Source organism: Phalacrocorax carbo, chromosome 1 (assembly GCF_963921805.1).
Source record: "Phalacrocorax carbo chromosome 1, bPhaCar2.1, whole genome shotgun sequence".
In the NCBI taxonomy this organism is placed as follows: Eukaryota; Metazoa; Chordata; class Aves; order Suliformes; family Phalacrocoracidae; genus Phalacrocorax; species Phalacrocorax carbo.
Window position 1 is genome coordinate 668,322 of NC_087513.1, and position 27,661 is coordinate 695,982.

The following is a 27,661-nucleotide window of genomic DNA, read 5'->3' on the forward strand; positions in this document are numbered from 1 at the left end:
CTAACCCCGGCCGGACCCGCTGGCTCCCACGCGGAGCGGCGTGGGGGGAGGAGGGGGCATTCCCGTGGGTGCGTGCCCGGCGGTCCACGCAGGGGGGTCCAAACCTGCAGGAGGGACCCTGTTGCCCCCAGCTCCCGCCCCCCCACGGCCGCCCCCGGTTTTCTACACATTTTTCTCCATTTTACAATCAAAATAAGCGAGGGCCGGACGGTTCCCCCAGGGTGCGCTGGCGCCGTGGGGCGGGGGGTGTCTCCGGGACAGGACATGTCCCCAGGGCAGGGGGTGTCCCCAGGGCAGGAGGTGAGCCCCGGGCAGGGGGTGTCCCGAACACGAGGTGTCCCCAACAGGACATGTCATGTCCCCAGGGGAGGGGGTGTCCCCAAGGCAGGACATGTCCCCAGCAGGACATGGCCCCAGCAGGAGTGTCCCCACAGAAGGAGGTGTCCCCGGCGTGGGGCCGGGCACCGGCTCCCTGGGCCGTGAGCGCCTTGGCGGTGGCACTGCCCGTGCCCACGCATGCGGGGGAAGGACGACAGGCGCAGGTGGGTGCTGGGTGCTCAAGCCAAAGTTTATTGCCCGCCGGGGTCCCAGCTGGGCCGTGGGCAGGGAGGGGCGCGGGGGCGGCAGGGCAGGAGGTGTGGGGGCATCTCCACACCCCAAGGGGAAGAGCTGCCCCTCAGAGCTCGTGCTGGCACAGGAAGGGGAACCTGCTGGAGCAGGGGTAGTCATGCCATAACTGGAAACCTGGGTGGGGGGCAGTGAGTCACCCAGAGCCCTGCCACCCCCTAGCACACCCCCTTTTACCTCCATCACCCCCACCTCCATCACCCCCACCTCCACCACCTCCCTCACCCCCACTTCCATCACCCCCCACCTGCATCACCCCCCACCTCCATCACTTCCCTCACCCTCCGCCTCCATCACCCTTGCCTCCATCTCCCCTTTTATCTCCATCTCCCCTCCCTCACCCATACCTTCATCACCCCTTTCATCTCCATCACCACCCACCTCCATCATCTCCCTCACCCCTACCTCCATCACGCCTCCTCTCCGTCACCCTCCTTCACCCCGACACCCCAACTCTCCTGCAGCGGCTGGGGGTCCCAGTCATGCGGCATGGCCATGCCAGCCCCCCCAACCCCCAGGACCCAGCTCACCTGAGGACCATTCCAGCACCACACAGTCCTCCCTGTTCCACCGGTTGTTGGGCTGCCCCGGGGCCCAGCGCTTGTAGTTGAAGACGGAGTTATCGGACCACTTCCACCGCCTGGTCTGTGGGTGCCGGGGGAATGAAGGTCAGGGGGCTCCCGCGGCAGGGGCCGGGGGTCAGCGGGGGGCTGGGTTGGGGGGCTGGGGTCGGTGGGTGCCTGGGGCAGGGGCAGTGGGTGCCCAGAGCAGGGGAACAGGGTCAGTGGGTGCCTGGGGTGGGGGACAAGGATCATTTGGTGCCCCGGGGAGGGGCTCAGTGTGTGCCTGGGGTGGGGGACAGAGATCAGTGGCTGCCTGGGCAGGAGACGGCTCAGTGAGTGCCTGGGTAGGGGACAGGGGTCAGTTTGTACCCAGGGCAGGGGGTCAGAGGGTGCCTGCGTTGGGGGAGAGGGATCAGTTGGTGCCCAGGGCAGGGGGTCAGTGGGTGCCCAGGGTGGGGGGCTGAGGCAGCCGACGGGCAGAGGCGCAGCCCCCTGACACTCACGTGCTCCTCGTCCTGCAGCCCGATCCAGGTGTTGTCCCTATCCCTCTGGCTGATGATGTAGCGGGCAAAGACCCTGCTGGCCCCCAGGCTGTGGATGGAGGCCAGCCGCCCCTTGGGGCCGTACCGCCTGCACTCGGTCTGGGGGGGCACAGGCGGGCGGCTCAGCACCCAGCACCTGCAGCCACCAGGCACTGGGTGCCGGGCACCCCCGCGCAGAAAGCCCGGGGGTGGGGGAGAGCAGCAGAGCCCCCGACCCTGCCACCATGTCTGCGTAGAGGAGAGCCCTCCCCTCGCTGCAGACCCCCCCCGCTGGGGTCCTGCTTCTGGCCAGGGCGATGCCCCCACTCCGCGCCTGCCGCCCCTCCCCGGGGAACCCCCCAGCGCCCCCCGGCGGTGCCAGCACCCACCTCAGCCTCAGCCCAGGTCCTCCTCTCGGTGAAGTACCCGTAGCAGAACCCCCGGTAGTAGAGCCAGGTCGGGGGGCAGCTGGCTGCCGGCATCCTCTCCAGGGCAGGGCTGGGGGGGCTGGCGAGGGCACCTTCAAAACGCAGGCAGAGCCTCTGCTGTCCCACGGGAGGGGGCACCCACCGCTGCCCCACGGCCCGTGCCCCCCATCGCCGGGGAGGGAGCCGGGATGTCTGCTGCAGGTGTGGGGCCAGATGGGCACCAGCCCCCCAGACCCCACCCAGCAGTACCCCCACCCGGGGACACCCCCCCACCCGGGCACACCCCCCCACCCAGCAACACCCCCACCCGGGGCAACCACCCCAGGGACAACCCCCCAGGCTCTGCCACGCACCCAGCAATTGGGGTGCCCGGAGCAGGGTGTGGGGAGGGGTCCCACTGGCAGGGGGCTGCCACAGAATGGGGATGGGGAGTGGGGATTGGGAATCAGGGATCCGTGATGAGAGATTGAGGATGATGGCTTGGGAATCATGGCTCAGGGACAAGGGAGCAGGAATTGGGATCAGGGATCCAGGATTGGGGATCAGGGATCAGGAGCAGGGATGGGGGATCAGGGCGTGCGGGATCAGGCGCTGCTGCCTGGCGCGGGGGAACTGCACCCGTGTCCCGTGAGGGCCCATGGTCCGGGCAGGGAATCACCTCCCAGGAAGGCCAGGAGGAGCAGGCAGCCGAGCAGGCGGGGGGCAGCGAGCCTGGGCCCCACACTCATCTCTTCTGCTGCAGAGAGAGCAGAGGAAGGGCCGTGAGCGCTGGGGGGGGACCAGCATGGGGAGAAGCAGCCGGGGGTCGGGATGCCAGGGCTGCTCGGGGGGTACCTGCCCAGCTGGGCAATAGGGCTCAGCAGGCTCCCTCACACCACAGACCCACTGTGATGGAGGCAGGGGGTGCCTGGATCCATCCCAGGACAGAGGGCAGGGGGTGCCCGGATCCATCCCAGGACTGAGGGCAGGGGGTGCCCAGATCCATCCCAGGACAGAGGGCAGGGGGTGCCCGGATCCATCCCAGGACTGAGGGCAGGGGGTGCCCGGATCCATCCCAGCACAGAGGGCAGGGGGTGCCCGGATCCATCCCAGGACAGAGGGCAGGGGGTGCCCGGATCCATCCCAGCACAGAGGGCAGGGGGTGCCCGGATCCATCCCAGGACAGAGGGCAGGGGGTGCCCGGATCCATCCCAGCACAGAGGGCAGGGGGTGCCCGGATCTATCCCAGCACAGAGGGCAGGGGGTGCCCGGATCCATCCCAGGACAGAGGCAGGGGTTGCCCGGATCCATCCCAGCACAGAGGGCAGGGGGTGCCCGGATCCATCCCAGCACAGAGGGCAGGGGGTGCCCGGATCTATCCCAGCACAGAGGGCAGGGGGTGCCCGGATCCATCCCAGGACAGAGGGCAGGGGGTGCCCGGATCCATCCCAGGACAGAGGGCAGGGGGTGCCCGGATCCAACCCAGCACAGAGGGCAGGGGGTGCCCGGATCCATCCCAGGACTGAAGGCAGGGGGTGCCCGGATCCATCCCAGCACAGAGGGCAGGGGGTGCCCGGATCCATCCCAGCACAGAGGGCAGGCGGTACCCGGATCCATCCCAGGACTGAGGGCAGGGGGTGCCCGGATCCATCCCAGGACTGAGGGCAGGGGGTGCCCGGATCCATCCCAGGACAGAGGGCAGGGGGTGCCCGCATCCCTCCCAGGACAGAGGGCAGGGGGTGCCCGGATCCATCCCAGCACAGAGGGCAGGGGGTGCCCAGATCCATCCCAGCACAGAGGGCAGGGGGTGCCTGGATCCATCCCAGCACAGAGGGCAGGGGGTGCCCGGATCCATCCCAGGACAGAGGGCAGGGGGTGCCCGGATCCATCCCAGGACTGAGGGCAGGGGGTGCCCGGATCCATCCCAGGACTGAGGGCAGGGGGTGCCCGGATCCATCCCAGCACAGAGGGCAGGGGGTGCCCGGATCCATCCCAGGACAGAGGGCAGGGGGTGCCCAGATCCATCCCAGCACAGAGGGCAGGGGGTGCCCGGATCCATCCCAGGACAGAGGGCAGGGGGTGCCCGGATCCATCCCAGGACAGAGGGCAGGGGGTGCCCGGATCCATCCCAGGACTGAGGGCAGGGGGTGCCCGGATCCATCCCAGCACAGAGGGCAGGGGGTGCCCGGATCCATCCCAGGACAGAGGGCAGGGGGTGCCCAGATCCATCCCAGGACAGAGGGCAGGGGGTGCCCGGATCCATCCCAGGACAGAGGGCAGGTGGTGCCCGGATCCATCCCAGGACAGAGGGCAGGGGGTGCCCGGATCCATCCCAGGACTGAGGGCAGGGGGTGCCCGGATCCATCCCAGGACAGAGGCAGGGGTTGCCCGGATCCATCCCAGCACAGAGGGCAGGGGGTGCCTGGATCCATCCCAGCACAGAGGGCAGGGGGTGCCCGGATCCATCCCAGCACAGAGGGCAGGGGGTGCCCGGATCCATCCCAGGACAGAGGGCAGGGGGTGCCCGGATCCATCCCAGGACTGAGGGCAGGGGGTGCCCGGATCCATCCCAGCACAGAGGGCAGGGGGTGCCTGGATCCATCCCAGGACAGAGGGCAGGGGGTGCCCGGATCCATCCCAGCACAGAGGGCAGGGGGTGCCCAGATCCATCCCAGCACAGAGGGCAGGGGGTGCCCGGATCCATCCCAGGACTGAGGGCAGGGGGTGCCCGGATCCATCCCAGCACAGAGGGCAGGGGGTGCCCGGATCCATCCCAGGACAGAGGGCAGGGGGTGCCCGGATCCATCCCAGCACAGAGGGCAGGGGGTGCCCGGATCCATCCCAGGACTGAAGGCAGGGGGTGCCCGGATCCATCCCAGCACAGAGGGCAGGGGGTGCCCGGATCCATCCCAGGACTGAGGGCAGGGGGTGCCCGGATCCATCCCAGGACTGAGGGCAGGGGGTGCCCAGATCCATCCCAGCACAGAGGGCAGGGGGTGCCCAGATCCTTCCCAGGACAGAGGGCAGGGGGTGCCCGGATCCATCCCAGGACAGAGGGCAGGGGGTGCCCAGCTCAGCACCCAGAGGAGCAGAGCCACAGTACAGCAGGACCCCTCACCCATCAGGGTGAGGGAGGGCCGGGAAAGGGACACCCGGGAGCAGGGATGGCCTTTGGGGACCGTGCAGCGGCGGTCGCCCTGGGGACAGGTCACAGCCGCGTTCCGGGTACCTCCGAGCGTGGCTGATGGTCACCCGGGAGCCCAGCGGGCAAGTGCCGCTTGCGGGCTTTGCAGCCACCCAAGGGCAGCGGCAGCTCCAGTTCCCTGGAAGCGGGGACGTGCTGGGGATGGGCTCGAGCTGCCGCCGCCGCCCGTGCACTGGTGAAGGTGTCTGGGGTCCTGCCGTGACCCACCCCAGAGGGCAGGTTTAGGCTGGACAGAGGGAGGGAAGGATTTAGGCTGAGGGTGGTGAGGCTGTGGAACAGGCTGCCCAGAGAAGCTGTGGATGCCCTGTCCCTGGAAGGGTTCAAGGTCGGGCTGGACGGGGCTTTGGGCAACGGGATCGAGTGGGAGATGTCCCTGCCCATGGCAGGGGGTGGCCTGGATGGTCTCTGAAGGTCCCTCAACCCCAACCAGTCTGGCTCTACGGTGCAGCCTTCCTGGGAGCGGCGACAGGGAGGGAGCAGGTTCGATGTGACCACAGCAGCGCCGTGGCCACGGGGGAGAGGGCTTGTAGGGAGAGGGGTGGGGGGGCTGCAGGTGTCCCCATCCCACTGCAGGGCTCTGCAAGGACGGGCACGGCAGGCGGGGGTGCCAAGGGTGGCCGTGCTACCTTCACCCCACTGCCCTCGCTGCCTCCGGGGTCTCCACCTCCCTGCGAGGGTCATTCATCCTCTCTGGCCCACACGGGCAAATGGGGAGTGATGGCGCTCTGCCCACCCCCACCCAGCCCCTCTCACAGCCAGACACCAGCCGGGTGCTGGACCCCTGGCCGGGTGCTGGACCCCTGACTGGGTGCTGGACCCCCTGGCTGGGTGCTGGACCCCCAGCTGGGTGCTGGACCCCTGGCTGGGTGCTGGACCCCCGGCTGGGTGCTGGACCCCCAGCTGGGTGCTGGACCCCCTGGCTGGGTGCTGGACCCCTGGCTGGGTGCTGAACCCCCTGGCTGGGTGCTGGACCCCCTGGCCGGGTGCTGGACCCCTGGCTGGGTGCTGGACCCCCTGGCTGGGTGCTGGACCCCCTGGCCGGGTGCTGGACCCCTGGCTGGGTGCTGGACCCCCTGGCTGGGTGCTGGACCCCCGGCTGGGTGCTGGACCCCCGGCTGGGTGCTGGACCCCTGGCTGGGTGCTGGACACCTTGGCTGGGTGCTGGACCCCCTGGCTGGGTGCTGGACCCCCTGGCTGGGTGCTGAACCCCCTGGCTGGGTGCTGAGCCCTGCGGCCAGGCACCTGTAATGCCACCCCTATAGGGTGAGCCCCGGCGTGGGTGCGTGAGGCTCATGACATTCATGGCACCCCGTAGCACAGGGCAGGAGGCCGCTGGCTCCTGCACGTCCCCGTCACCACACGCCACTCGCAAAGCAGGAATATTCTTGGGAGTATTTGCTGGCATCGCCCGCGAACACGCTGCGGGAGGTGTTAGCGAGGAGGCACTCACCAGACGGCTCCTGGGAGCGGGGCTGGCCGGTGGCTGACATGTCTCTGGGTGGGTGACCTGCGTCCCGGGGGCAGCCCGGTCCCCCAGGGTCCCCCTGCCTGTGGGGGCGACGGCTGTGCTGGCGGGAGCTCCCTGGGTTGGCGCACGCTGCTTTTATGGCTGTGGTGCGGGGCGGGCGCGGGGCAGAACAGCCTTCCTGGAGCAGCCGGGACACTTCTGCTTTGTGGGTTCATTATCGCAGCTTCTCTGCTCTGCCCTTAACGAGGGCGTCCCGCGCCCCCAGCGCTCCCAGTGAGACCAGCTCGGCTGCCTGGCTGCTCCCACGCTGCCCCTACGGACACCTGTGGGGCACCAGGATCCCGGGGGTCACCAGGAGTGGGAAGCACAGCGATTCTGGGGGTCACCAGGGGTGAGACCACAGTGTCCCTGGCGGGTCTGAGTGAGGTGAGACCTGTGCCCACGCCAAGCCCAGCACTGCTGCCGTGACTCCCACGAGGTCCCACCAGTTGACCCACGAGGATGCAGGGCCCGATCAGAGAGGAGCGCTGCAGGCAGTGCTCAACAGGAGGAAGAGGGGGAATGTTTGGCGTGATGCCGTTTGTCTTCCCAAGTCACCGTTACGCGTGCTGGAGCCCCGCTTTCCTGGAGATGGCTGAGCACCCGCCTGCCCGTGGGGAGGATGAATGTATTCCTTGTTTCGCTTTGCTTGTGTGCAGCTTTTGCTTTCCCTCTTAAACCGTCTTTAGCGCAAGCCATGAGTTTTCTCACTTTTACCCTTCTGACTCTCTCCCCCATCCCACCGAGGGAGTGAGCGAGTGGCCGTGTGGGGCTCAGGCAGTGACTTGGCCAAGGGGGGGGACACAAAGGACCATCATCGCAACTGAAATCAGCATCCGCCCCTCCCCGCCAACACCCCACACGTTTATCGCCTCCATCACCTCCCCTTGAGACCGGCCATGCTTGCCCACGCTCCTGCTTTCGCAAGGCCGGGGCTGAGGCTGGTTTCTGACCGTTGCAGTTGTGGGTTCTTGATGCAACCGAGGCCCAAAGGTGGCTGCTCGCCCCTCCGCATCCCTGGCTTGTCCCTCTGCATCCCTGGGTCATCCCTCTGCATCATTGGCTCAACCCTCCGCATCTGTGGCTCGTCCCTCCGCCTCCCTGGCTTGACCCTCCGCATCCCTGGCTCACCCAACCACATCCCTGTCTTACAACTCCGCATCTGTGGCTCGCTTCTCTGCATCCCTGGATCGCCCCTCCGCATCCCTGGCTTGATCCTCCACATCCCTGGCTCGTCCCTCCGCATCTCTGCCTTTCTCGTCCACATCCCCATCTCCTCCACACCCTGGGTCTCCCCCCTGCATCCCTGCATCGCCCCTCTGCATCCCTGGCTTGTCCCTCCGCAACTCTGCCTCTCTCGTCCACATCCCCATCTCCTCCACACCCTGGGTCTCCCCCCTGCATCCCTGCATCGCCCCTCTGCATCCCTGGATCACCCATCCGCATCCCTGGCTTGACCCTCTGCGTCTCTGCCTCTCTCGTCCACATTCCCATCTCCTCCACACCCTGGGTCTCCCCCCTGCATCGCCCCTCCACATCCCTGGCTTGTCCCTCTGCATCCCTGGGTCATCCCTCTGCATCATTGGCTCAACCCTCCACCTCCCTGGCTTGACCCTCTGCATCCCTGTCTCTCTCGTCCACATCTCCATCTCCTCCACACCCTGGGTCTCCCCCCTGCATCCCTGGCTCGCCCCTCCGCATCCCTGGCTTGTCCCTCCGCATCTCTGCCTTTCTCGTCCACATCCCCATCTCCTCCACACCCTGGGTCTCCCCCCTGCATCCCTGGCTCGCCCCTCTGCATCCCTGGATCACCCATCCGCATCCCTGGCTTGTCCCTCTGCATCCCTGGGTCATCCCTCTGCATCATTGGCTCAACTCTCCGCATCCCTGGCTTGACCCTCCGCATCCCTGGCTCACCCAACCACATCCCTGTCTCACAACTCCACATCTGTGGCTCGCTTCTCTGCATCCTTGCATCGCCCCTCCACATCCCTGGCTCGCCCCTCCATCACCACTTCCAGTGACCCCACTCCATCCCACCCGGGTGTTTCCCACCCCCTGTCCCCCCCATGCCCCCTCACCCCTCCCAAGCGCCCCCCGCTGTGCAGCGTCGCACCCCAACCAGGGCTCTCCTTGTGCCCAGGAAGGGTCACCGGCTGCTGGCACGGCCGTTACCGACTTCTGCTTTCCTGGAAGGGCCGCTCGTTATTACCAGTTCTTTCTGCCGCCCTTATCAAGGATGCCGCGGGCTCCCCGGTAAGGGGAGATCCTTCCCTGCCAGTATGTTTCCATTACAGCTGGGCTGCCCTTCGGCTGCTCCAGCAGTGCCAAAGGCTGGGTGCCAAACCCCACAGCTGGGTGCTGAGCCCCCTGGCTGGGTGCCGAGCCCTGCACCCGGCAGGCGGACACCCTGGCTGGGTGCTGAGCCCCCTGCACAGGCGCTGGAGACCCCTCAGACCGGCTGCACTGGCGCTTTCCCTGCCGTGCCGGCTGGCTTGGCGCAGCGCCCGCGACCGGTTTGATGCCGGGCAGAGGCGTTTGATCTCAGGCCATGAAGGGCTGCGGGGCCATTGACACGGGCCGGCGCTCCGGGGGTGGGGCATGATGCCAGGGACCCCGAGGAGACCCCAGACATATCGCCAGGGCGAGGGGACAGGGCTGTAGCCAGGATGTCAGGCAACACCCTGCCACCCCCACCCATCTGTGCAGCATCCACAGCTCTCTGTCCTGGGATGGATCCGGGCACCCCTGCCCTCTGTCCTGGGATGGATCCAGGCACCCCCTGCCTCTGTCCTGGGATGGATCCGGGCACCCCCTGCCCTCAGTCCTGGGATGGATCCGGGCACCCCCTGCCCTCTGTGCTGGGATGGATCCAGGCACCCCCTGCCCTCTGTCCTGGGATGGATCCGGGCACCCCCTGCCCTCTGTGCTGGGATGGATCCGGGCACCCCCTGCCCTCTGTCCTGGGATGGATGCGGGCACCCCGTGCCCTCTGTCCTGGGATGGATCCGGGCACCCCCTGCCCTCAGTCCTGGGATGGATCCGGGCACCCCCTGCCCTCTGTCCTGGGATGGATCCGGGCACCCCCTGCCCTCTGTGCTGGGATGGATCCGGGCACCCCCTGCCCTCTGTGCTGGGATGGATCCGGGCACCCCCTGCCTCTGTCCTGGGATGGATCCGGGCACCCCCTGCCCTCTGTGCTGGGATGGATCCGGGCACCCCCTGCCTCTGTCCTGGGATGGATCCGGGCACCCCCTGCCCTCTGTGCTGGGATGGATCCGGGCACCCCCTGCCCTCAGTCCTGGGATGGATCCGGGCACCCCCTGCCCTCAGTCCTGGGATGGATCTGGGCACCGCCTGCCCTCAGTCCTGGGATGGATCCGGGCACCCCCTGCCCTCTGTCCTGGGATGGATCCGGGCACCCCCTGCCATCAGTCCTGGGATGGATCCGGGCACCCCCTGCCCTCTGTCCAGGGACGGATCCGGGCACCCCCTGCCCTCTGTGCTGGGATGGATCCGGGCACCCCCTGCCCTCAGTCCTGGGATGGATCCGGGCACCCCCTGCCCTCTGTGCTGGGAGGGATGCGGGCACCCCCTGCCCTCTGTCCTGGGATGGATCCGGGCACCCCCTGCCCTCTGTCCTGGGATGGATCTGGGCACCCCCTGCCCCTGTCCTGGGATGGATCTGGGCACCCCCTGCCCTCTGTGCTGGGATGGATCCGGGCACCCCCTGCCCTCTGTCCTGGGATGGATCTGGGCACCCCCTGCCTCTGTCCTGGGATGGATCTGGGCACCCCCTGCACCTGTCCTGGGATGGATCTGGGCACCCCCTGCCTCTGTCCTGGGATGGATCCGGGCACCCCCTGCCCTCTGTCCTGGGATGGATCTGGGCACCCCCTGCCCTCTGTCCTGGGATGGATCTGGGCACATCCTGCCCTCTGTGCTGGGATGGATCTGGGCACCCCCTGCCCTCTGTCCTGGGATGGATCCAGGCACCCCCTGCCCTCTGTGCTGGGTTGGACCCGGGCACCCCCTGCCCTCTGTCCTGGGATGGATCCGGGCACCCCCTGCCCTCTGTGCTGGGATGGATCCGGGCACCCCCTGCCCTCTGTGCTGGGATGGATCCGGGCACCCCCTGCCCTCAGTCCTGGGATGGATCCGGGCACCCCCTGCCCTCTGTGCTGGGATGGATCCGGGCACTCCCTGCCTCTGTCCTGGGATGGATCCGGGCACCCCCTGCCATCAGTCCTGGGATGGATCCGGGCACCCCCTGCCCTCTGTCCTGGGATGGATCCGGGCACCCCCTGCCCTCTGTGCTGGGATGGATCCGGGCACCGCCTGCCCTCAGTCCTGGGACGGATCTGGGCACCCCCTGCCCTCTGTGCTGGGATGGATCCGGGCACCCCCTGCCCTCAGTCCTGGGATGGATCCGGGCACCCCCTGCCCCTGTCCTGGGATGGATCCGGGCACCCCCTGCCCTCTGTGCTGGGATGGATCCGGGCACCCCCTGCCCTCTGTCCTGGGATGGATCCGGGCACCCCCTGCCCTCTGTCCTGGGATGGATCTGGGCACCCCCTGCCCCTGTCCTGGGATGGATCTGGGCACCCCCTGCCCTCTGTGCTGGGATGGATCCGGGCACGCCCTGCCCTCTGTGCTGGGATGGATCCGGGCACCCCCTGCCCTCTGTGCTGGGATGGATCCGGGCACCCCCTGCCCTCTGTCCTGGGATGGATCCGGGCACCCCCTGCCCTCAGTCCTGGGATGGATCCGGGCACCCCCTGCCCCTGTCCTGGGATGGATCTGGGCACCCCCTGCCTCTGTCCTGGGATGGATCTGGGCACCCCCTGCACCTGTCCTGGGATGGATCTGGGCACCCCCTGCCTCTGTCCTGGGATGGATCCGGGCACCCCCTGCCCTCTGTGCTGGGATGGATCCGGGCACCCCCTGCCCTCTGTCCTGGGATGGATCCAGGCACCCCCTGCCCTCTGTCCTGGGATGGATCCGGGCACCCCCTGCCCTCTGTCCTGGGATGGATCCGGGCACCCCCTGCCCTCTGTGCTGGGATGGATCCGGGCACCCCCTGCCCTCTGTGCTGGGATGGATCCGGGCACCCCCTGCCCTCAGTCCTGGGATGGATCCGGGCACCGCCTGCCCTCTGTGCTGGGATGGATGCGGGCACCCCCTGCCCTCTGTGCTGGGATGGATCCGGGCACCCCCTGCCCTCTGTCCTGGGATGGATCCAGGCACCCCCTGCCCTCTGTCCTGGGATGGATCCAGGCACCCCCTGCCCTCAGTCCTGGGATGGATCCAGGCACCCCCTGCCCTCTGTCCTGGGATGGATCCGGGCACCCCCTGCCCTCTGTCCTGGGATGGATCCAGGCACCCCCTGCCCTCTGTCCTGGGACGGATCCGGGCACCCCCTGCCCTCTGTGCTGGGATGGATCCGGGCACCCCCTGCCCTCTGTCCTGGGATGGATCCGGGCACCCCCTGCCCTCTGTGCTGGGATGGATCCGGGCACCCCCTGCCCTCTGTGCTGGGATGGATCCGGGCACCCCCTGCCCTCTGTCCTGGGATGGATCCGGGCACCCCTGCCCTCTGTCCTGGGATGGATCTGGGCACCCCCTGCCCTCTGTCCTGGGATGGATCTGGGCACCCCCTGCCTCTGTCCTGGGATGGATCCGGGCACCGCCTGCCGTCAGTCCTGGGATGGATCCGAGCACCCCCTGCCCTCTGTCCTGGGATGGATCCGGGCACCCCCTGCCTCTGTCCTGGGATGGATCTGGGCACCCCCTGCCCCTGTCCTGGGATGGATCCGGGCACCCCCTGCCCTCTGTGCTGGGATGGATCCGGGCACCCCCTGCCCTCTGTGCTGGGATGGATCCGGGCACCGCCTGCCCGCAGTCCTGGGATGGATCCGGGCAACCCCTGCCCTCTGTCCTGGGATGGATCCGGGCACCCCCTGCCCTCTGTGCTGGGATGGATCCGGGCACCCCCTGCCCTCAGTCCTGGGATGGATCCGGGCACCCCCTGCCCTCTGTCCTTGGATGGATCCGGGCACCCCCTGCCCTCTGTGCTGGGATGGATCCGGGCAATCCCTGCCCTCTGTGCTGGGACGGATCCGGGCACCCCCTGCCTCTGTCCTGGGACGGATCCGGGCACCCCCTGCCCTCTGTCCTGGGATGGATCCAGGCACCCCCTGCCCTCTGTGCTGGGATGGATCCGGGCACCCCCTGCCCTCTGTCCTGGGATGGATCCGGGCACCCCCTGCCCTCTGTGCTGGGATGGATCCGGGCACCCCCTGCCCTCTGTCCTGGGATGGATCTGGGCACACCCTGCCCTCTGTCCTGGGATGGATCCGGGCACCCCCTGCCCTCTGTGCTGGGATGGATCCGGGCACCCCCTGCCCTCAATCCTGGGATGGATCCCGGCACCCCCTGCCTCTGTCCTGGGATGGATCCGGGCACCGCCTGCCGTCAGTCCTGGGATGGATCCGAGCACCCCCTGCCCTCTGTCCTGGGATGGATCTGGGCACCCCCTGCCCTCTGTCCTGGGATGGATCCGGGCACCCCCTGCCTCTGTCCTGGGATGGATCTGGGCACCCCCTGCCCTCTGTCCTGGGATGGATCTGGGCACCCCCTGCCTCTGTCCTGGGATGGATCTGGGCACCCCCTGCCCTCTGTCCTGGGATGGATCCGGGCACCCCCTGCCCTCTGTCCTGGGATGGATCCGGGCACCCCCTGCCCTCTCTCCTGGGATGGATCTGGGCACCTCCTGCCCTCAGTCCTGGGATGGATCCGGGCACCCCCTGCCCTCTGTGCTGGGATGGATCCGGGCACCCCCTGCCCTCTGTGCTGGGATGGATCCGGGCACCCCCTGCCCTCTGTGCTGGGATGGATCCGGGCACCCCCTGCCCTCTGTCCTGGGATGGATCCGGGCACCCCCTGCCCTCTGTGCTGGGATGGATCTGGGCACCCCCTGCCCTCTGTCCTGGGATGGATCCGGGCACCCCCTGCCCTCTGTCCTGGGATGGATCCGGGCACCCCCTGCCCTCTGTCCTGGGATGGATCCGGGCACCCCCTGCCCTCTGTGCTGGGATGGATCTGGGCACCCCTTGCCCCCTATCCTGGGATGGATCCGGGCACCCCCTGCCCTCAGTCCTGGGATGGATCCGGGCACCCCCTGCCCTCAGTCCTGGGATGGATCTGGGCACCCCCTGCCCTCAGTCCTGGGATGGATCCGGGCACCCCCTGCCCTCTGTCCTGGGATGGATCCGGGCACCCCCTGCCCTCTGTCCTGGGATGGATCCGGGCACCCCCTGCCCTCAGTCCTGGGATGGATCCGGGCACCCCCTGCCCTCAGTCCTGGGATGGATCCGGGCACCCCCTGCCCTCTGTCCTGGGATGGATCCGGGCACCCCCTGCCTTTGATGTGGCCACCAGTGGGGCCAGGCATCTCCCAGGAGTGGGTGCCACCCGCCCCATCTGCCTGACGCCCCGGCCGCTGCGCCTATAAAGGTGTCGGGGTGGCTGCGCCCTGCTCCAGCTGGGCTTATCCTGCATCGCTCCTGCAGGTGCTGGGTGGGTCCTGTGGCGGTGGGCGTCGTGGGCGGTGGTGGGCGTTGGGCAGTGGATGGGTGGTGGATGCTGGGAGAAGGCAGTTGACGCTGGGGCAGGTGGTGGGATGGAGAGTGGTGGGTGCTGGGGTAGGTGTTGTGGAGGTGGGTGTTGGGGCAGTTGGTGGGTGCTGGGGTGCTGGGTGGTGGGGCAGGCAATGGGTGCCCGGGCCGGCCCCCCGCGGTGCAGGCAGGCCCCCACCCACCTGCCTGTCCCTGCCAGGCTTGGTGCAGGGCCGCCCGCGGGGGGTGCCACCTGGCCTCGCTGCACACCCCCGAGGAGCACCGTGCCCTCGCCGCCTTCATCGCCCAGCGCCAGCGCCGGGAGGAGGAGGAGGAGAACGTCTGGATCGGCCTCTACCACCGGGTGAGGGTCTCCTGCCTGCGGCGCTGCCTGCACCCCCCGTGCCCCCCGCGGCCCCCGGGGGGGGGGCAGTGTCACCCCGCCCCGGACCCTCCCCACGCGTGCCCGCGCAGCCCGGCCGGAGAGACGCCCCTGCCCGCGCCCCCGCGCCCCCGCCCCTGCCCGCGCCCCCCCGCGCCCCCCCGCGCCCCCCCGGCCGCTGCCTGACGCTGCCTTTGCCTCCTGCCCGTCGCGGGGCGCCAGGGCCAGGCGTGGACGTGGGTGGACGGCTCCGAGCAGCACTACTCGGCCTGGGAGGGGGATGATTCCCCCGGGGGGCTGCGCTGCGCCTCGCTGGAGGATTCCACGGGTGAGAAGGGGTTGGGGGGGCCGGGGCCGGAGCCCCCGGGGGCGGGCTGGGCGGCGGGGGGCGGCGGGGAGGGTTCCCCGGCCCCCCCAGCGCTCGCTCCTCTTCCTCCGCAGGTTTCCTGTCCTGGGAGGACGAGTCCTGCGGCGAGAGGAAACCCTTCATCTGCAAATACGCAGCCTAGGAGGGGCCTGCGAGGCAGCCGCGCCCCCCCGACTGCGCCCTACACCCCACACACCGCGTCCCCCCGCGTCAAACCCCAACTCCGGCAACCCGCACCCCCAAACGCCGTTGCACCGTGCAACCTCACAGCCCGCACCCCCAAACCCCGCACCCCTAAAACCCGTTGCACCGTGCAACCTCACAGCCCGCACCCCCAAACCCCACACCCCTAAAACCCGTTGCACCGTGCATCCTCACAGCCCGCACCCCCAAACCCCACACCCCTAAAACCCGTTGCACCGTGCATCCTCACAGCCCGCACCCCCAAACCCCACACCCCCAAACGCCGTTGCACCGTGCATCCTCACAGCCCGCACCCCCAAAACCCCGCACCCCCAAAACCCGTTGCACCGTGCATCCTCACAGCCCGCACCCCCACACCCCGCGCCCCCAAACCCCGCACCCCCAAAACCCGTTGCACCGTGCATCCTCACAGCCCGCACCCCCACACCCCGCGCCCCCGGTTGCCTCCAGACCCCAACAGCTCCCCCGCCGCCGCGGGCGTCCCCCGACAATAAAGTGCGCCCAGGCACCCCTGCCCACGCGTGTTCCTCCGCCGCGCCCGCGGTACCGGCCCTGCCCCCGCCGCCCGGCCCCGGCAGGGCACGACGGACCCCCCTGTGGCACCCACGCGGGACGGCGGCCGGGCAGCCCCGCGCGTTCCCCGACCTCCCCACGGAGCTGGACGGGGCAAAGGGGCAAAGTGTGGGGGCAGAGCAGGGCCTCCCCGTCCCTGCGCCCCCCCGCCCCTGCCCCCTAACCCCGGCCGGACCCGCTGGCTCCCACGCGGAGCGGCGTGGGGGGAGGAGGGGGCATTCCCGTGGGTGCGTGCCCGGCGGTCCACGCAGGGGGGTCCAAACCTGCAGGAGGGACCCTGTTGCCCCCAGCTCCCGCCCCCCCACGGCCGCCCCCGGTTTTCTACGCATTTTTCTCCATTTTACAATCAAAATAAGCGAGGGCCGGACGGTTCCCCCAGGGTGCGCTGGCGCCGTGGGGCGGGGGGTGTCTCCGGGACAGGGGATGTCCCCAGGGCAGGGGGTGTCCCCAGGGCAGGAGGTGAGCCCCGGGCAGGGGGTGTCCCGAACACGAGGTGTCCCCAACAGGACATGTCATGTCCCCAGGGGAGGGGGTGTCCCCAAGGCAGGACATGTCCCCAGCAGGACATGGCCCCAGCAGGAGTGTCCCCACAGAAGGAGGTGTCCCCGGCGTGGGGCCGGGCACCGGCTCCCTGGGCCGTGAGCGCCTTGGCGGTGGCACTGCCCGTGCCCACGCATGCGGGGGAAGGACGACAGGCGCAGGTGGGTGCTGGGTGCTCAAGCCAAAGTTTATTGCCCGCCGGGGTCCCAGCTGGGCCGTGGGCAGGGAGGGGCGCGGGGGCGGCAGGGCAGGAGGTGTGGGGGCATCTCCACACCCCAAGGGGAAGAGCTGCCCCTCAGAGCTCGTGCTGGCACAGGAAGGGGAACCTGCTGGAGCAGGGGTAGTCATGCCATAACTCGAAACCTGGGTGGGGGGCAGTGAGTCACCCAGAGCCCTGCCACCCCCTAGCACACCCCCTTTTACCTCCATCACCCCCACCTCCATCACCCCCACCTCCACCACCTCCCTCACCCCCACTTCCATCACCCCCCACCTGCATCACCCCCCACCTCCATCACTTCCCTCACCCTCCGCCTCCATCACCCTTGCCTCCATCTCCCCTTTTATCTCCATCTCCCCTCCTTCACCCATACCTTCATCACCCCTTTCATCTCCATCACCACCCACCTCCATCATCTCCCTCACCCCTACCTCCATCACGCCTCCTCTCCGTCACCCTCCTTCACCCCGACACCCCAACTCTCCTGCAGCGGCTGGGGGTCCCAGTCATGCGGCATGGCCATGCCAGCCCCCCCAACCCCCAGGACCCAGCTCACCTGAGGACCATTCCAGCACCACACAGTCCTCCCTGTTCCACCGGTTGTTGGGCTGCCCCGGGGCCCAGCGCTTGTAGTCGAAGACGGAGTTATCGGACCACTTCCACCGCCTGGTCTGTGGGTGCCGGGGGAATGAAGGTCAGTGGGCTCCCGCGGCAGGGGCCGGGGGTCAGCGGGGGGCTGGGTTGGGGGGCTGGGGTCGGTGGGTGCCTGGGGCAGGGGCAGTGGGTGCCCAGAGCAGGGGAACAGGGTCAGTGGGTGCCTGGGGTGGGGGACAAGGATCATTTGGTGCCCCGGGGAGGGGCTCAGTGTGTGCCTGGGGTGGGGGACAGAGATCAGTGGCTGCCTGGGCAGGAGACGGCTCAGTGAGTGCCTGGGTAGGGGACAGGGGTCAGTTTGTACCCAGGGCAGGGGGTCAGAGGGTGCCTGCGTTGGGGGAGAGGAATCAGTTGGTGCCCAGGGCAGGGGGTCAGTGGGTGCCCAGGGTGGGGGGCTGAGGCAGCCGACGGGCAGAGGCGCAGCCCCCTGACACTCACGTGCTCCTCGTCCTGCAGCCCGATCCAGGTGTTGTCCCTAACCCTCTGGCTGATGATGTAGCGGGCAAAGACCCTGCTGGCCCCCAGGCTGTGGATGGAGGCCAGCCGCCCCTTGGGGCCGTACCGCCTGCACTCGGTCTGGGGGGGCACAGGCGGGCGGCTCAGCACCCAGCACCTGCAGCCACCAGGCACTGGGTGCCGGGCACCCCCGCGCAGAAAGCCCGGGGGTGGGGGAGAGCAGCAGAGCCCCCGACCCTGCCACCATGTCTGCGTAGAGGAGAGCCCTCCCCTCGCTGCAGACCCCCCCCCGCTGGGGTCCTGCTTCTGGCCAGGGCGATGCCCCCACTCCGCGCCTGCCGCCCCTCCGCGGGGAACCCCCCAGCGCCCCCCGGCGGTGCCAGCACCCACCTCAGCCTCAGCCCAGGTCCTCCTCTCGGTGAAGTACCCGTAGCAGAACCCCCGGTAGTAGAGCCAGGTCGGGGGGCAGCTGGCTGCCGGCATCCTCTCCAGGGCAGGGCTGGGGGGGCTGGCGAGGGCACCTTCAAAACGCAGGCAGAGCCTCTGCTGTCCCACGGGAGGGGGCACCCACCGCTGCCCCACGGCCCGTGCCCCCCACCGCCGGGGAGGGAGCCGGGATGTCTGCTGCAGGTGTGGGGCCAGATGGGCACCAGCCCCCCAGACCCCACCCAGCAGTACCCCCACCCGGGGACACCCCCCCACCCGGGCACACCCCCCCACCCAGCAACACCCCCACCCGGGGCAACCACCCCAGGGACAACCCCCCAGGCTCTGCCACGCACCCAGCAATTGGGGTGCCCGGAGCAGGGTGTGGGGAGGGGTCCCACTGGCAGGGGGCTGCCACAGAATGGGGATGGGGAGTGGGGATTGGGAATCAGGGATCCGTGATGAGAGATTGAGGATGATGGCTTGGGAATCATGGCTCAGGGACAAGGGAGCAGGAATTGGGATCAGGGATCCAGGATTGGGGATCAGGGATCAGGAGCAGGGATGGGGGATCAGGGCGTGCGGGATCAGGCGCTGCTGCCTGGCGCGGGGGAACTGCACCCGTGTCCCGTGAGGGCCCATGGTCCGGGCAGGGAATCACCTCCCAGGAAGGCCAGGAGGAGCAGGCAGCCGAGCAGGCGGGGGGCAGCGAGCCTGGGCCCCACACTCATCTCTTCTGCTGCAGAGAGAGCAGAGGAAGGGCCGTGAGCGCTGGGGGGGGACCAGCATGGGGAGAAGCAGCCGGGGGTCGGGATGCCAGGGCTGCTCGGGGGGTACCTGCCCAGCTGGGCAATAGGGCTCAGCAGGCTCCCTCACACCACAGACCCACTGTGATGGAGGCAGGGGGTGCCCAGATCCATCCCAGGACAGAGGGCAGGGGGTGCCCGGATCCATCCCAGCACAGAGGGCAGGGGGTGCCCGGATCCATCCCAGCACAGAGGGCAGGGGGTGCCCGGATCCATCCCAGGACTGAGGGCAGGGGGTGCCCAGATCCATCCCAGCACAGAGGGCAGGGGGTGCCCGGATCCATCCCAGGACAGAGGGCAGGGGGTGCCCGGATCCATCCCAGCACAGAGGGCAGGGGGTGCCCGGATCCATCCCAGGACAGAGGGCAGGGGGTGCCCGGATCCATCCCAGGACAGAGGGCAGGGGGTGCCTGGATCCATCCAAGGACAGAGGGCAGGGGGTGCCCGGATCCATCCCAGCACAGAGGGCAGGGTGTGCCCGGATCTATCCCAGCACAGAGGGCAGGGGGTGCCCGGATCCATCCCAGGACAGAGGGCAGGGGGTGCCCGGATCCATCCCAGCACAGAGGGCAGGGGGTGCCTGGATCCATCCCAGGACAGAGGGCAGGGGGTGCCCGGATCCATCCCAGGACTGAAGGCAGGGGGTGCCCGGATCCATCCCAGCACAGAGGGCAGGGGGTGCCCGGATCCATCCCAGGACTGAGGGCAGGGGGTGCCCGGATCCATCCCAGGACTGAGGGCAGGGGGTGCCCAGATCCATCCCAGGACAGAGGGCAGGGGGTGCCCGGATCCATCCCAGCACAGAGGGCAGGGGGTGCCCGGATCCATCCCAGGACAGAGGGCAGGGGGTGCCCGGATCCATCCCAGGACAGAGGGCAGGGGGTGCCCAGATCCATCCCAGGACAGAGGGCAGGGGGTGCCCGGATCCATCCCAGGACTGAGGGCAGGGGGTGCCCAGATCCAACCCAGGACAGGGGCAGGGGGTGCCCAGATCCATCCCAGGACAGAGGGCAGGGGGTGCCCGGATCCATCCCAGCACAGAGGGCAGGGGGTGCCCGGATCCATCCCAGCACAGAGGGCAGGGGGTGCCCGGATCCATCCCAGGACAGAGGGCAGGGGGTGCCCGGATCCATCCCAGCACAGAGGGCAGGGGGTGCCCAGATCCATCCCAGCACAGAGGGCAGGGGGTGCCCGGATCCATCCCAGGACTGAGGGTAGGGTTTGCCCAGATCCATCCCAGGACAGAGGGCAGGGGGTGCCCGGATCCATCCCAGGACAGAGGGCAGAGGGTGCCCAGATCCATCCCAGCACAGAGGGCAGGGGGTGCCCAGATCCGTCCCAGCACAGAGGGCAGGGGGTGCCCGGATCCATCCCAGGACAGAGGGCAGGGGGTGCCCGGATCCATCCCAGGACTGAGGGCAGGGGGTGCCCGGATCCATCCCAGCACAGAGGGCAGGGGGTGCCCGGATCCATCCCAGCACAGAGGGCAGGGGGTGCACGGATCCATCCCAGCACAGAGGGCAGGGGGTGCCCGGATCCATCCCAGGACAGGGGCAGGTGGTGCCCGGATCCATCCCAGGACAGAGGGCAGGGGGTGCCCGGATCCATCCCAGCACAGAGGGCAGGGGGTGCCCGGATCCATCCCAGCACAGAGGGCAGGGGGTGCCCGGATCCATCCCAGGACAGGGGCAGGTGGTGCCCGGATCCATCCCAGGACAGAGGGCAGGGGGTGCCCGAATCCATCCCAGGACAGAGGGCAGGGGGTGCCCGGATCCATCCCAGCACAGAGGCAGGGGGTGCCCGGATCCATCCCAGGACAGGGGCAGGGTGTGCCTGGATCCATCCCAGCACAGAGGGCAGGGGGTGCCCGGATCCATCCCAGCACAGAGGGCAGGGGGTGCCCGGATCCATCCCAGGACAGAGGCAGGGGGTGCCCGGATCCATCCCAGGACAGAGGGCAGGGGGTGCCCGGATCCATCCCAGGACAGAGGCAGGGGGTGCCCGGATCCATCCCAGGACAGAGGGCAGGGGGTGCCCAGATCCATCCCAGCACAGAGGGCAGGGGGTGCCCGGATCCATCCCAGGACAGAGGGCAGGGGGTGCCCGGATCCATCCCAGGACAGAGGGCAGGGGGTGCCTGGGTCCATCCCAGGACAGAGGGTAGGGGGTGCCCAGATCCGTCCCAGCACAGAGGGCAGGGGGTGCCCGGATCCATCCCAGCACAGAGGGCAGGGGGTGCCTGGATCCATCCCAGGACAGAGGGCAGGGGGTGCCCGGATCCATCCCAGGACAGGGGCAGGGGGTGCCTGGATCCATCCCAGCACAGAGGGCAGGGGGTGCCCGGATCCATCCCAGGACAGAGGCAGGGGGTGCCCGGATCCGTCCCAGCACAGAGGGCAGGGGGTGCCTGGATCCATCCCAGCACAGAGGGCAGGGGGTGCCCGGATCCATCCCAGGACAGGGGCAGGGTGTGCCCGGATCCGTCCCAGCACAGAGGGCAGGGGGTGCCTGGATCCATCCCAGCACAGAGGGCAGGGGGTGCCCGGATCCATCCCAGCACAGAGGGCAGGGGGTGCCCGGATCCATCCCAGGACAGAGGGCAGGGGGTGCCCAGATCCATCCCAGCACAGAGGGCAGGGGGTGCCCGGATCCATCCCAGCACAGAGGGCAGGGGGTGCCCGGATCCATCCCAGGACAGAGGGCAGGGGGTGCCCAGCTCAGCACCCAGAGGAGCAGAGCCACAGTACAGCAGGACCCCTCACCCATCAGGGTGAGGGAGGGCCGGGAAAGGGACACCCGGGAGCAGGGATGGCCTTTGGGGACCGTGCAGCGGCGGTCGCCCTGGGGACAGGTCACAGCCGCGTTCGGGGTACCTCCGAGCGTGGCTGATGGTCACCCGGGAGCCCAGCGGGCAAGTGCCGCTTGCGGGCTTTGCAGCCACCCAAGGGCAGCGGCAGCTCCAGTTCCCTGGAAGCGGGGACGTGCTGGGGATGGGCTCGAGCTGCCGCCGCCGCCCGTGCACTGGTGAAGGTGTCTGGGGTCCTGCCGTGACCCACCCCAGAGGGCAGGTTTAGGCTGCACAGAGGGAGGGAAGGATTTAGGCTGAGGGTGGTGAGGCTGTGGAACAGGCTGCCCAGAGAAGCTGTGGATGCCCCGTCCCTGGAAGGGTTCAAGGTCGGGCTGGACGGGGCTTTGGGCAACGGGATCGAGTGGGAGATGTCCCTGCCCATGGCAGGGGGTGGCCTGGATGGTCTCTGAAGGTCCCTCAACCCCAACCAGTCTGGCTCTACGGTGCAGCCTTCCTGGGAGCGGCGACAGGGACGGAGCAGGTTCGATGTGACCACAGCAGCGCCGTGGCCACGGGGGAGAGGGCTTGTAGGGAGAGGGGTGGGGGGCTGCAGGTGTCCCCATCCCACTGCAGGGCTCTGCAAGGACGGGCACGGCAGGCGGGGGTGCCAAGGGTGGCCGTGCTACCTTCACCCCACTGCCCTCGCTGCCTCCGGGGTCTCCACCTCCCTGCGAGGGTCATTCATCCTCTCTGGCCCGCACGGGCAAATGGGGAGTGATGGCGCTCTGCCCACCCCCACCCAGCCCCTCTCACAGCCAGACACCAGCCGGGTGCTGGACACCCTGGCCGGGTGCTGGACCCATGACTGGGTGCTGGACCCCCTGGCTGGGTGCTGGACCCCCTGGCTGGGTGCTGGACCCCTGGCTGGGTGCTGGACCCCCAGCTGGATGCTGGACCCCCTGGCTGGGTGCTGGACCCCTGGCTGGGTGCTGAACCCCCTGGCTGGGTGCTGGACCCCTGGCTGGGTGCTGAACCCCCTGGCTGGGTGCTGGACCCCCTGGCCGGGTGCTGGACCCCTGGCTGGGTGCTGGACCCCCTGGCCGGGTGCTGGACCCCTGGCTGGGTGCTGGACCCCCTGGCTGGGTGCTGGACCCCCGGCTGGGTGCTGGACCCCCAGCTGGGTGCTGGACCCCTGGCTGGGTGCTGGACCCCCTGGCTGGGTGCTGGACCCCTGGCTGGGTGCTGGACCCCCTGGCTGGGTGCTGGACCCCTGGCTGGGTGCTGGACCCCCTGGCTGGGTGCTGAGCCCTGCGGCCAGGCATCTGTAATGCCATCCCTATAGGGTGAGCCCCGGCGTGGGTGCGTGAGGCTCATGACATTCGTGGCACCCCGTAGCACAGGGCAGGAGGCCGCTGGCTCCTGCACGTCCCCGTCACCACACGCCACTCGCAAAGCAGGAATATTCTTGGGAGTATTTGCTGGCATCGCCCGCAAACACGCTGCGGGAGGTGTTAGCGAGGAGGCACTCACCAGACGGCTCCTGGGAGCGGGGCTGGCCGGTGGCTGACATGTCTCTGGGTGGGTGACCTGCGTCCCGGGGGCAGCCCGGTCCCCCAGGGTCCCCCTGCCTGTGGGGGCGACGGCTGTGCTGGCGGGAGCTCCCTGGGTTGGCGCACGCTGCTTTTATGGCTGTGGTGCGGGGCGGGCGCGGGGCAGAACAGCCTTCCTGGAGCAGCCGGGACACTTCTGCTTTGTGGGTTCATTATCGCAGCTTCTCTGCTCTGCCCTTAACGAGGGCGTCCCGCGCCCCCAGCGCTCCCAGTGAGACCAGCTCGGCTGCCTGGCTGCTCCCACGCTGCCCCTACGGACACCTGTGGGGCACCAGGATCCCGGGGGTCACCAGGAGTGGGAAGCACAGCGATTCTGGGGGTCACCAGGAGTGGGAAGCACAGCGATTCTGGGGGTCACCAGGGGTGAGACCACAGTGTCCCTGGCGGGTCTGAGTGAGGTGAGACCTGTGCCCACGCCAAGCCCAGCACTGCTGCCGTGACTCCCACGAGGTCCCACCAGTTGACCCACGAGGATGCAGGGCCCGATCAGAGAGGAGCGCTGCAGGCAGTGCTCAACAGGAGGAAGAGGGGGAATGTTTGGCGTGATGCCGTTTGTCTTCCCAAGTCACCGTTACGCGTGCTGGAGCCCCGCTTTCCTGGAGATGGCTGAGCACCCGCCTGCCCGTGGGGAGGATGAATGTATTCCTTGTTTCGCTTTGCTTGTGTGCAGCTTTTGCTTTCCCTCTTAAACCGTCTTTAGCGCAAGCCATGAGTTTTCTCACTTTTACCCTTCTGACTCTCTCCCCCATCCCACCGAGGGAGTGAGCGAGTGGCCGTGTGGGGCTCAGGCAGTGACTTGGCCAAGGGGGGGGACACAAAGGACCATCATCGCAACTGAAATCAGCATCCGCCCCTCCCCGCCAACACCCCACACGTTTATCGCCTCCATCACCTCCCCTTGAGACCGGCCATGCTTGCCCACACTCCTGCTTTCGCAAGGCCGGGGCTGAGGCTGGTTTCTGACCGTTGCAGTTGTGGGTTCTTGATGCAACCGAGGCCCAAAGGTGGCTGCTCGCCCCTCCGCATCCCTGGCTCGTCCCCTTGCATCCCTGGGTCATCCCTCTGCATCCCTGGGTCATCCCTCTGCATCATTGGCTCAACCCTCCGCATCTGTGGCTCGTCCCTCCGCCTCCCTGGCTTGACCCTCCGCATCCCTGGCTCACCCAACCACATCCCTGTCTTACAACTCCGCATCTGTGGCTCGCTTCTCTGCATCCCTGGATCGCCCCTCCGCATCCCTGGCTTGATCCTCCACATCCCTGGCTCGTCCCTCCACATCCCTGTCTCTCTCGTCCACATCCCCATCTCCTCCACACCCTGGGTCTCCCCCCTGCATCCCTGCATCGCCCCTCTGCATCCCTGGCTTGTCCCTCTGCATCTCTGCCTCTCTCGTCCACATCCCCGTCTCCTCCACACCCTGGGTCTCCCCCCTGCATCCCTGCATCGCCCCTCTGCATCCCTGGATCACCCATCCGCATCCCTGGCTTGACCCTCTGCGTCTCTGCCTCTCTCGTCCACATCCCCATCTCCTCCACACCCTGGGTCTCCCCCCTGCATCCCTGCATCGCCCCTCCACATCCCTGGCTTGTCCCTCTGCATCCCTGGGTCATCCCTCTGCATCATTGGCTCAACTCTCCGCATCCCTGGCTTGACCCTCCGCATCCCTGGCTCACCCAACCACATCCCTGTCTCACAACTCCACATCTGTGGCTCGCTTCTCTGCATCCCTGCATCGCCCCTCCACATCCCGGGCTCGCCCCTCCATCACCACTTCCAGTGACCCCACTCCATCCCACCCGGGTGTTTCCCACCCCCTGTCCCCCCCATGCCCCCTCACCCCTCCCAAGCGCCCCCCGCTGTGCAGCGTCGCACCCCAACCAGGGCTCTCCTTGTGCCCAGGAAGGGTCACCGGCTGCTGGCACGGCCGTTACCGACTTCTGCTTTCCTGGAAGGGCCGCTCGTTATTACCAGTTCTTTCTGCCGCCCTTATCAAGGATGCCGCGGGCTCCCCGGTAAGGGGAGATCCTTCCCTGCCAGTATGTTTCCATTACAGCTGGGCCGCCCTTCGGCTGCTCCAGCAGTGCCAAAGGCTGGGTGCCAAACCCCACAGCTGGGTGCTGAGCCCCCTGGCTGGGTGCCGAGCCCTGCACCCGGCAGGCGGACACCCTGGCTGGGTGCTGAGCCCCCTGCACAGGCGCTGGAGACCCCTCAGACCGGCTGCACTGGCGCTTTCCCTGCCGTGCCGGCTGGCTTGGCGCAGCGCCCGCGACCGGTTTGCTGCCGGGCAGAGGCGTTTGATCTCAGGCCATGAAGGGCTGCGGGGCCATTGACACGGGCCGGCGCTCCGGGGGTGGGGCATGATGCCAGGGACCCCGAGGAGACCCCAGACATATCGCCAGGGCGAGGGGACAGGGCTGTAGCCAGGATGTCAGGCAACACCCTGCCACCCCCACCCATCTGTGCAGCATCCACAGCTCTCTGTCCTGGGATGGATCCGGGCACCCCTGCCCTCTGTCCTGGGATGGATCCGGGCACCCCCTGCCCTCTGTCCTGGGATGGATCCAGGCACCCCCTGCCCTCTGTCCTGGGATGGATCCAGGCACCCCCTGCCCTCTGTCCTGGGATGGATCCGGGCACCCCCTGCCCTCTGTGCTGGGATGGATCCGGGCACCCCCTGCCCTCTGTGCTGGGATGGATCCGGGCACCCCCTGCCCTCTGTCCTGGGATGGATCTGGGCACCCCCTGCCCTCTGTGCTGGGATAGATCCGGGCACCCCCTGCCCTCTGTCCTGGGGTGGATCCGGGCACCGCCTGCCCTCTGTGCTGGGATGGATCCGGGCACACCCTGCCCTCTGTCCTGGGATGGATCCGGGCACCCCCTGCCCCTGTCCTGGGATGGATCCGGGCACCCCCTGCCCTCTGTGCTGGGATGGATCCGGGCACCCCCTGCCCCTGTCCCGGGATGGATCCGGGCACCCCCTGCCCCTGTCCTGGGATGGATCCGGGCACCCCCTGCCCTCTGTCCTGGGATGGATCCGGGCACCCCCTGCCCTCTGTGCTGGGATGGATCCGGGCACCCCCTGCCCTCTGTCCTGGGATGGATCCGGGCACCCCCTGCCTCTGTCCTGGGATGGATCCGGGCACCCCCTGCCCTCTGTCCTGGGATGGATCTGGGCACCCCCTGCCCTCAGTCCTGGGATGGATCTGGGCACCCCCTGCCTCTGTGCTGGGATGGATCCGGGCACCGCCTGCCCTCAGTCCTGGGATGGATCCGGGCACCCCCTGCCCTCTGTCCTGGGATGGATCTGGGCACCCCCTGCCCTCTGTGCTGGGATGGATCTGGGCACCCCCTGCCTCTGTCCTGGGATGGATCCGGGCACACCCTGCCCTCTGTCCTGGGATGGATCTGGGCACCCCCTGCCTCTGTCCTGGGATGGATCCGGGCACCCCCTGCCCTCTGTGCTGGGATGGATCCGGGCACCCCCTGCCCTCTGTCCTGGGATGGATCCGGGCACCCCCTGCCCTCTGTCCTGGGATGGATCCGGGCACCCCCTGCCTCTGTCCTGGGATGGATCTGGGCACCCCCTGCCCTCTGTGCTGGGATGGATCCGGGCACCCCCTGCCTCTGTCCTGGGATGGATCCGGGCACCCCCTGCCCTCTGTCCTGGGATGGATCCAGGCACCCCCTGCCTCTGTCCTGGGATGGATCTGGGCACCCCCTGCCTCTGTCCTGGGATGGATCCGGGCACCCCCTGCCCTCTGTCCTGGGATGGATCCGGGCACCCCCTGCCCTCTGTCCTGGGATGGATCCGGGCACCCCCTGCCCTCTGTCCTGGGATGGATCCGGGCACCCCCTGCCTTCTGTCCTGGGATGGATCCGGGCACCCCCTGCCCTCTGTGCTGGGATGGATCCGGGCACCCCCTGCCCTCTGTCCTGGGATGGATCCGGGCACCCCCTGCCCTCTGTGCTGGGATGGATCCGGGCACCCCCTGCCCTCTGTCCTGGGATGGATCCGGGCACCCCCTGCCTTTGATGTGGCCACCAGTGGGGCCAGGCATCTCCCAGGAGTGGGTGCCACCCGCCCCATCTGCCTGACGCCCCGGCCGCTGCGCCTATAAAGTTGTCGGGGTGGCTGCGCCCTGCTCCAGCTGGGCTTATCCTGCATCGCTCCTGCAGGTGCTGGGTGGGT

At 68.8% G+C, this 27,661-nt stretch overlaps 2 protein-coding genes across 2 annotated transcripts; both read right to left on the reverse strand.

Moving 5' to 3' along the window:
• Nucleotides 1-567: 567 nt before the first annotated feature.
• Nucleotides 568-7,109, reverse strand: LOC135311562 (C-type Lectin CRL-like). Its single transcript, XM_064441304.1, has 6 exons — nucleotides 6,774-7,109; nucleotides 2,798-2,875; nucleotides 2,101-2,231; nucleotides 1,694-1,831; nucleotides 1,158-1,272; nucleotides 568-744 (listed from the first exon to the last, which is right to left on the reverse strand). The coding sequence occupies exons 1-6, from the start codon at nucleotides 6,811-6,813 to the stop codon at nucleotides 677-679; spliced, it is 570 nt and encodes a 189-aa protein (XP_064297374.1). The 5' UTR covers nucleotides 6,814-7,109; the 3' UTR covers nucleotides 568-676.
• A 10,648-nt stretch (nucleotides 7,110-17,757) lies between these two features.
• Nucleotides 17,758-23,688, reverse strand: LOC135311643 (regenerating islet-derived protein 4-like). The gene is made up of 5 exons (XM_064441699.1): nucleotides 23,393-23,688; nucleotides 18,930-19,007; nucleotides 18,233-18,363; nucleotides 17,825-17,962; nucleotides 17,758-17,781 (listed from the first exon to the last, which is right to left on the reverse strand). The coding sequence occupies exons 1-5, from the start codon at nucleotides 23,430-23,432 to the stop codon at nucleotides 17,758-17,760; spliced, it is 411 nt and encodes a 136-aa protein (XP_064297769.1). The 5' UTR covers nucleotides 23,433-23,688.
• Nucleotides 23,689-27,661: the final 3,973 nt, after the last annotated feature.

Excerpts from the sequence above, each read along its gene's own strand:
- LOC135311643 (XM_064441699.1), bottom strand. The coding sequence starts at position 23,432 with ATGTCAGCCACCGGCCAGCCCCGCTCCCAGGAGCCGTCTG. Across the intron at positions 19,008-23,392 it reads CCGCTCCCAGGAGCCGTCTG|CAGAAGAGATGAGTGTGGGG; the intron begins GTGAGTGCCTCC and ends CTCTCTCTGCAG. Across the intron at positions 18,364-18,929 it reads CCTCCTGGCCTTCCTGGGAG|GTGCCCTCGCCAGCCCCCCC; the intron begins GTGATTCCCTGC and ends TGCGTTTTGAAG.
- LOC135311562 (XM_064441304.1), bottom strand. The coding sequence starts at position 6,813 with ATGTCAGCCACCGGCCAGCCCCGCTCCCAGGAGCCGTCTG. Across the intron at positions 2,876-6,773 it reads CCGCTCCCAGGAGCCGTCTG|CAGAAGAGATGAGTGTGGGG; the intron begins GTGAGTGCCTCC and ends CTCTCTCTGCAG. Across the intron at positions 1,273-1,693 it reads GGCTGCAGGACGAGGAGCAC|ACCAGGCGGTGGAAGTGGTC; the intron begins GTGAGTGTCAGG and ends CGGCACCCACAG.